Here is an 8,591-nt window from a genome sequence, read left to right as displayed (position 1 = left end):
TTAAGTATTATATATTAATGTTTTATCATTGCAATCTCTTAAATCACTTCATCACCATACACACTTCTTTTAAGATAAATCAACACCAATATTATTTTTTTTTAATATTTATTTATTCATTTGGCTGCATCGGGTCTTAGTTGCATCATATATGCAATTTCTCACATGAACCAAGTGATCAGAATATACTCAGAACACATAAAAAAGTAAATTGAGGACTTGGTATATACATTAAATTTTAATACTTGAGAAATTATATTTAAGTTAAAATCTGATACAAACATTGCGAGTCCAAGAAAATATACATAAATTTGGATTCAAATGGAGTCTGTATGCAAACCTGGATAACAAGACTGTATCTTGACAATTGTTACTGATGGCTTTTAAAAAAGTAGATTTTTATATCAGCTATACATCACAGAGGTTATGGCAATCTTTTTCTCAAAAAATTTCCCTTATCCTTTAAGCATTGTAAATTTAGTGTGAAGAAGAAAGTTACAGCTCATCTAATTTATCAAAACATTTTGAAGATTTAAGTTTTAAACACCTACTGTAAGACTCAAACAATGCAAAAATAGCCAGCATTTCATCTTCCCCTGAAGGTTAATTTGATATGTTATTCACAACAACAAATTATAGCAATGGAAAAACATTCCATTCTTTCTTGGAAGTACACTTTATTTCTTCTTCCAGGTACTTTAGTACTTTAAGCTTAATATTCACTTTATTAAATATTAAACAAAAAGGAACTTGAAAAATCATGCACTATTATTAAGAAATGAAAATTTCTTCCCAACTTCAACAATGTACTTTTAAAACTGTGAAAACAATTAGAAACACCAGGTCTTTTAAGAGCATATCAAAATACATTTGAAAGAATTATCTTTCAGCCATTGCTTACTTTAAAAAAAAATAGCTTTATTTTGGAAGAGTAAGCTGTCTATAAATAAAAATTCATCCAATGTGGATATAATTGGAGAAATTTTCTAGCCATGAATATTGGATTAAATGAGTATTTCAAGAATATTCTCACTGCATCAAAGTATGAAATTAAAACAGAATTATAGGAATTAGAAATTCCTACTATCAGTGGCCTGATGAAAATAGGGCTATTTATGAATTAACTTCCAACTGAAAAAAATAAAAACTAGTTCTTGGAATTTGTGCCACATGACAATTTTATTCCTGATGTTACTGATACAGAAGCACTGTTTGGTCTTACAAAGGAATAAACAAACACCTTCCTGAAGGTAAAATTCTTCCTTTTTGAAAGATACAGTAAATGTTTCTTATCACTAGAATTGTAAAGCTTCCAGTACTTCTTGAATCCTGACTTCACTTTCCAAAGATGTAAATATTATCTCCCTCAATGCCCAGACCGACAGGGAAACTAAACTATTCTGGTGACCATCTCTTTTACGAGAAGCATCAATTATTTCAAAAACTAGCTTGCATGTAACTTTTGTCTTTATTCCTCAGACAAAAGATCACTTAGTTTTATACAAAAGTGTCATGCTTTATAATCTATAAACATTAGTAGTCAGCTTAAGATGGCTATTCTATGTTTGCATATTTGTGTGAACCATTATTTTTCTTTAGAAAACACATTTTAGTTTAAAATAGGGAAACACAAACCTCAATATGGAATAACTGATAATGCTGTAAAGTTATTAAACACATCCCTAAAACTTCTGAAAGTACATTAATAAATTTTTAAATAGGCACAATCTTTTAAAAACATATTATTTACAAATATGTTAGATTGATGGAGTCTATGTAGTCATTATATTATCTGGGTAAGTTCTTTCGAGAATCTGCCTACAGAACAGAAAATGGTACATACTGACTGTTTGACATTGGAAAACTGAAGGCAGCATGACATGATTGAAGAAAACGTAACTGGAAAACTAATTAAAATGGGTATTACTATAAAGAAAATTAACAATCACATGATAGAATTTTTATGCAGCACCACTTTTTCTTCACTATCACCTTAATTTTGAGATTGTAAAAATATAATTTCGATGTTAACATTATTTTAATGTAAAAACTGCCATCTGCACTCATAGAAAATTGCATTATTAAAAAATATTCTACTGTGCTAAAACTACTAAGGTGTTTCCCCTTTCACATTGCACAATGTCCATTAAAAATATAAGTTCTTATAAATAATACATGAACTTTTTTTCCAAATTTCAATTTATATTTTTATGTCTTAATTTGTTTTTTTACCAAAAACACTGGTAACAAAATATTATCGATGTTAATATAAGTCAGTTAAAAAATCAGTTCTTTCTGATTTGGAAAGCTTAAAAAGTGTTTAAGTAGTAACCATTCTCCCACACCCAGTGTAACAGCAAGCAGTCAGTACAGCCATCAGTACGCGGTATTGTTCCTCTCAACAATCCTGATCAGGAGCCTAAACTAGGTGCCAAGATAAGTGCCAAACCGTTGCTTTTAAACTATACTGCAATAACGTAACAAGAGCACCTCTATGGCTATCGGCAGGTAATAACCGCCATATTTTAATGCATACTCAAAATATAGCAACTATGGTTACAGTCCTAGTAGTGTTATTTGACTTTATGATTCCCTTAGTGGGTAGACATTAACAAAAATGTCACGGATGGAAAATGATATAAATGTCTATAACTAATAAGAACCTCCTGGTGATTTGACCACTGTCTGCCTCAAACAGTTACCTTCTGGTGAATTCAGGTATGTGAATTCTGAGACTTCCCCTGGGCCCAGCCTATATCCCTTCTTATTATTATACCTAATGTCTGAACCTATTTGGATAAACACAAACAGGAGAAACCTTTGAGGATGAGAAGTTAACACATTCACCCTCTTTCTCTCTTGTTTTCTTAGAGTGACACATCATATTTATTTTCTAGGTTTCTTACTTCCCGTCATAACGAAATAATGGTCATCGTCTTCCTTTTTTTTAGCAGAAGGTTTTTTATCTGCACTGACCGTCTCCTTGCCAGATGAGGGTGGCTTCCTGGTTGAAGCTGGGGCTTTGCCACTTTTGGGAGGCCCAGTAGCTGAGCACTGGCTCTCGGTGGCAGTCTGTACTGACCTTGGTTCAGGTTGTGTTTTGGCAGAAGACTGGGGAAGACTCACGATGGACAGTGGGGTACGGCCCGGGGACCTGGAGGAGCTGGGTCCTGTCTTCTGGGGCGTGCTTTTATTCTGAGGTTGCTTTTTGGCAACTGAAACCATATTCTTATCTTTCAATTTCTGTGCAGCTTTTGCAGGAGCAACTGAGGATACAGAAACTGGCTGGTTTAAATTCAGGGCCGACTTAGGTTTCTGGGCTTGCGGAGCTCTACCATGGGGCTGAGCCCGTGTTTCCAGACTCCTGGTGACAGTTTTGGAACTGGCTGTTGTCACTTCTGCAGGGGACTGGAAGGAGGAAGGGTCAGGCCTCACGTGCAGACGTGCCTTAGGTGGCTTTGGACACTTTGATGATGAATTTAAATGTGAAGCTGAGGGAGAGACTGCGTGATCCCTGGAAGGTACATGATTGTGTTTCAAATGCTTTGGTTCAGTTTTTCCAGAACACTTATTTGGCAGAAGCGTAGACTCAGGCACATCTCTTGACTTCTGGGCCGGAACACGCTTGGTCTTAGGAGTACTCTGTGATGAGATACATTTTCTCAGCGACTCAGATACACAAGGTGCTGCTCTTGATAAAGCTGGTGAAAAAGTGCTTTTACCCACTGGATTTAAAGAAGCATGTGAAGATGACGCATTGTTAGAAGGAGCCTGTGGTTTCTTTGTTATGCCCTTTGAAGATGTGAGTTTGAAATGAGAAGACGCTGCTGGAGAAGTTGCCAATTTAGAACGGACTGACCCTGGAGCCAGATTCCCTCCTTTCAGGGAAGACGATGATGGCAACGCAGATGGCAGATGGACTTGCTTCTCTTTGGCCTTTGGGACACCAACTGGTGTGCCAGGTTTTGAGTTTTGTTTCTGAAACATGCTAACTGCTGACAAAGGATTCATTTCAGGAGGCTGAGGTGTTCTGGCGGGCGAATCAGGCACACTTTCATTGGAAACTCCTTTTTGAAATGCTAGAATTTTCTGTTCTAGCGTAGCAAACTGTAATATTCGACACGGGTCATATTTAAGCAAAAATCCTTGAAGAGTATCCCAGCCTCCACCGACACGGACCATGACATGTTTTCCGTGAAGCATCTTTCCCCCAAAAGAAAGCAAAAAATAAAACTGTAAAACTGTAAGGTGTAGCCATAATTTATTAGCAGTCACAGTCTGTGGTGTCTGTGACTATGAAACACAGTGTATTTGCCAACAGCTTCACTATAAATTGACAGTCTCTTTCTTGTATTATTAAAATTTAATTCATACTGAATCATGCCACTAACAATAGAGTCTTCCAGTTTGTAAGGAAGATATTTACACACAGCTTACATCCTAAAAATCCAAATTACTGAGTGCAAAACTACAAGGAGAACACTGCTCAGTAGAACAATAAAAATGACCAAATTTTATACCTTAGAATTTAATAAATTACATTCACATTAATAATATCAATTTAATCTTTCCAAAACTTTGATATAATCTATTTCTAGTTCTTCTCTGCAGATGAGGAACTAATGGCTCTGAGAGACTAAGGAAACTGTCCCAAATCACCAACTTGGCCTGAACTCACATTTACCAGGTCCCAAATGGTGCCTTCATGCAGAAACGGTACATCCTGGGTCTGCCAGGGCAGCCTAAACTGGACCTCAGGCCCCTACCCTGTTCATTCAACAGGCAAATCGGCACAGTTGTATGAGACTGCTCTACAAATTTTAACTCCAAATCCCACGCTCTGTACACTGTCACTGTATCATACTGCTTAAGAAAAGAAAGTTAATTGAAAGACAGAAAGTGCATGTACCCGTTTCTGGGTGAGTTGAGTAGGGTATGGGGATCTAATGATAATATATGAAATCAAAGAAAATGTGGATAGTGAAATTGGATTTTTTTACATACTTTTATATTACATTCCTAACTTGGGAATAAAACAGCTCTTGTATCAGAAATGGACAGAATGCTGAGCAGGTAAAACTTGAATCTCCTTATAAGCAACAGGGACAATTAATCAATAACAGATTACAGAAAGGATAAAGGAAGAAAACGAGCATGTGTATTAGAATATTAGTCTAGACGCTGTGTCAGCAAAAAAAAAAAGCTTCATACTTAAAACTCAAAGTCTTATGTTATTATCAACTACAATATTTCTATTTATTTTTCTTCTTACTGACATTTAATCTTATTAGATGTTCTGATTTTGCTTCTTTCTTCTTATGATAGAAAACTATTCCTTCTTAGGAAGTCTGGAAGTGAAATAAGTTACCTGAGGTGTTCAAAGATATTTTTCCCCCCAATTATATCCAAAGTCTAAATAGTCTTAGCTATCCCTATAGTTAGTTGCTCAAAACAAGATCTGAACCTGGGGAGGGGTGGGGGTATAAACTGGGATATTGGTGACTATATATAGGTGACTATATATATATAGGTGACTATATATAAAAATAGATTAATAAGAACCTGCCACATAGCACAGGGAACTCTACTCCATGCTCTATAATGTCCTATATGGGAAGAGAATCTAAAAAAAGAGTGGATATGTGTGTGCATATAACTGATTCACTTGGCTGTGAAACTAACACAACATTGTAAATCAACTATACTTGAATGAAATTTAATTTTAAAAAAAGATCTGAATGTAATAGGATGTAAATGGTGGACTTACTCTTATAAAAAGTATTTTATCTCCTAGTCGATATCGTCCTTCAGATAAGTACTCAATAGAAAACCGATGAGAACAACTACACGGAGGGTCTTCAGCAATGTGTTTAACCTAAGATTAAAAATAAATAAAAAGATTTAGGACTTATGCCAAAACTACTTTAACATTAAAATGCAAGGTTATTTGATAGCTGGGAAAAATCAAACTCAAAGATAAAAATTTAAAGACAGTTCAACTATTATTTCTAATCTTCTGAGTGTGTTAGTAGCTCAGTCATGTCTGACTCTTTGCTACCCCATGGACTGTGGCCTTCCAGACTCTTCTGTCCATGGAATTCTCCAGGCATGAATACTGGAGTGGGTTGCCATTTCCTTCTCCAGGGGATCTTCCCAACCCAGGGATCGAACCTGGGTCTCCCGCATTGCAGGCACCTTTACCACCTGAGACTTAGACATTCACTAATCTAATAAAAGTTAGCAGTGATGAAGTATTGAGTCTCTCTCTCACTCTCTGCCCAAGTGCAGTCAGACTCATCGTGTACTCACCGATCACCAGAAAAGGTCTGAATGTGCACACAGTGAAGTCAATTCAAAACACATTCATTAGATCATAAGAAATGTATGAGTTCATTACTAAGCTTGAATTGTTTTAAGACCTGAATTAATATATGTCAGGTCAGGGAGAAGCAAATGGCAACCCACTTCAGTATTCCTGCTGGGAAATCCCATGGACAGAGGAGACTGTGGGCTGCAGTCCATGGGGTCGCAAAGAGCCAGACTCAGTTAGTGACTAAACAACAACAAAATTTAAAGCCAAGAAAGCCAACAGAATAAAGAATTAAAAATTACGTCAGATGAAGTTTAACCTAGAATTTTCACTTGTCCCCTAATGCTATGCTACAGTAATACTATGGGGGAATATTCAGATATGTTCCAAAGTTACTGTTAAAATAGGCATAGACATATTTATACCTATTCACCTAAGATAGGGTAAATTCTAAAAATTTCAACTCAAGAGACATTTTTCTAAAAATACTTGCTTTGTTTCAAATAGTCTGATATGGAGATGAGGGTTAAATTACCTCTACTCCATAAGGGGTTTACAGAATTTTTAACTATAGTAAATATCTTAAAAATGGTAAAAACTGAAATAAAAATAAAAATTTAGGAATTCTATATTCAAAACATGGAAATTAAAATGAATTGACCCAATGAAAATATTTCCTGAGATATGTATGACTTGAAAAAAAGTCACATATCAGCCACTGTGGAAAATATTTTGTTCTCCTAAAATGACACTTTTGAAAAATCAAGACCATGTTTATTTTTCTCAACTACTTGTCATACAGAGTATATCTATACAAATTCAGTTAACTGAATACAGACATGATATTAAAGAAAGTCTCTTCAGATATACTCAGTGTAGCTGAGCAGCAACAGAAATTTATGACTGTCTTAATTATCTACTCAAGACGACACTTATGGATTCATCTGGGGCCCAATCAGAAGTGTTTGGATTTATCTCACAACATCATTCATTTAACAAAATAGCATGATTATAAACAGAACTGATTTTCATATGCCATTCAATCAAGTTTATCTTGTTCATAGCCTGGGTATATGTGCATATATATGTACACACATTCATACACACACATACATACCACATTCAAAGGATGGCTATAAATAATCTGAATTTGGGGAAAGAATTTATAATTATTTAAACCATTTATAAATCAGGTAAAAAAGTAATTTGAAAGGGGGTAATTATTTCAGTCATTATTTTCTATCCATTAAAGTTTGAGGTACACAGAGCTACAGTTCTATACTTCTTCACAGCACTCAGAAAAATGAATCAGATAATAATTGCTCCCTATTTTAGACATGACCCTAAGATCTGGCAGATCACATATGTACAGGTGGACATTGAATATATTCATATAGCACATGCAGGTTTCAAGAAATGTGTTTTCTTTCTTTTAGTTTTCATAACAAGACTAAAAGTCACTTATTTTCTTTGTTCAAAATACCAAACACCACTTATATTCAGCAGTACAAATTAGAACTAACCCACAATATAAATAAGGTGGTGAATCTAAATGAAGTTCTGATATATACTTTATACAAAATAAACATTTTTCTTATTGCTCTACGGTCTTCATAATGATCACATAAAATGATTATTCTGTAAAGATAATGAATCCTAGTTTACCTAACCAATGTCCAATTTGAGAGTATTTATATTGCTTCCAATTTTTCACCCTTACAAATAACAGTGCAATAAACACTTACATTCGTGCTACATTCTTTTCCCCTTTTCAATGACAATAAAAATGAAAGAGGAACACTTGTGGCAAACTATGAGACTCTGGCGCGTCACGGCTGGAAGACAGCGTGACAGTTACTTACAGCTTCATGCAGCTCTTCATGCTGACAACACGATTTTGGAATGCTGATGGAATCTTCAGGCCCAGAAGTATTAAGTAAAGTCTCTTCTAGTTCAATTTCTTTCTCAAGTTTCACTAATACTGGTGGCTCAACCCCATATCTGAAAATGAATCATGAGATCTCATCAATCAAGTGAAGTCTGAGGCAAGTACTTCCATGTATATCACAATAGGTTATCTTTTAATTTTAAATAAAGTCTGTATGACTCTCTTCTACCAGTTGTTTCATCAGAACATCTGAAAATGCTTTTTAATGTCCCTTAGACTGCCCAAAATTCAGATTATCACCTTTACACCATAGCATATATATTTGGGTTACTGAATGCCCCCAGTATTCCATCTGGGATCCTAAAGGTACCTTTGAAAATCAGCTCATGAGTG

General features: G+C 35.2%; 1 protein-coding gene across 6 annotated transcripts in view; it reads right to left on the bottom strand.

Annotated features, from left to right (window-relative positions):
* Window positions 1-219: 219 nt before the first annotated feature.
* The window catches only part of GAS2L3 (growth arrest specific 2 like 3), a 35,547-nt gene continuing 27,175 nt past the window's right edge, over window positions 220-8,591 (bottom strand). For 5 of the 6 annotated variants that reach the window (XM_043441054.1, XM_043441058.1, XM_043441055.1 and 2 more), the window contains 3 exons: window positions 8,173-8,311; window positions 5,768-5,875; window positions 220-4,203 (listed from right to left, as the gene is read on the bottom strand). In XM_043441054.1, the coding sequence (XP_043296989.1) occupies window positions 2,887-4,203; window positions 5,768-5,875; window positions 8,173-8,311 (1,564 nt within the window). In that variant the 3' untranslated portion in view covers window positions 220-2,886. Of the gene's footprint in view, window positions 4,211-5,767; window positions 5,876-8,172; window positions 8,312-8,591 lie in introns of all 6 variants that reach the window. The other variant, XM_043441059.1, reaches the window with a different exon arrangement.

This window comes from Cervus canadensis, chromosome 21, assembly GCF_019320065.1.
Source record: "Cervus canadensis isolate Bull #8, Minnesota chromosome 21, ASM1932006v1, whole genome shotgun sequence".
NCBI lineage: Eukaryota > Metazoa > Chordata > Mammalia > Artiodactyla > Cervidae > Cervus > Cervus canadensis.
Note: the sequence above shows the minus strand (reverse complement) of the source record. Positions and strands in the feature narration are given on the sequence as shown.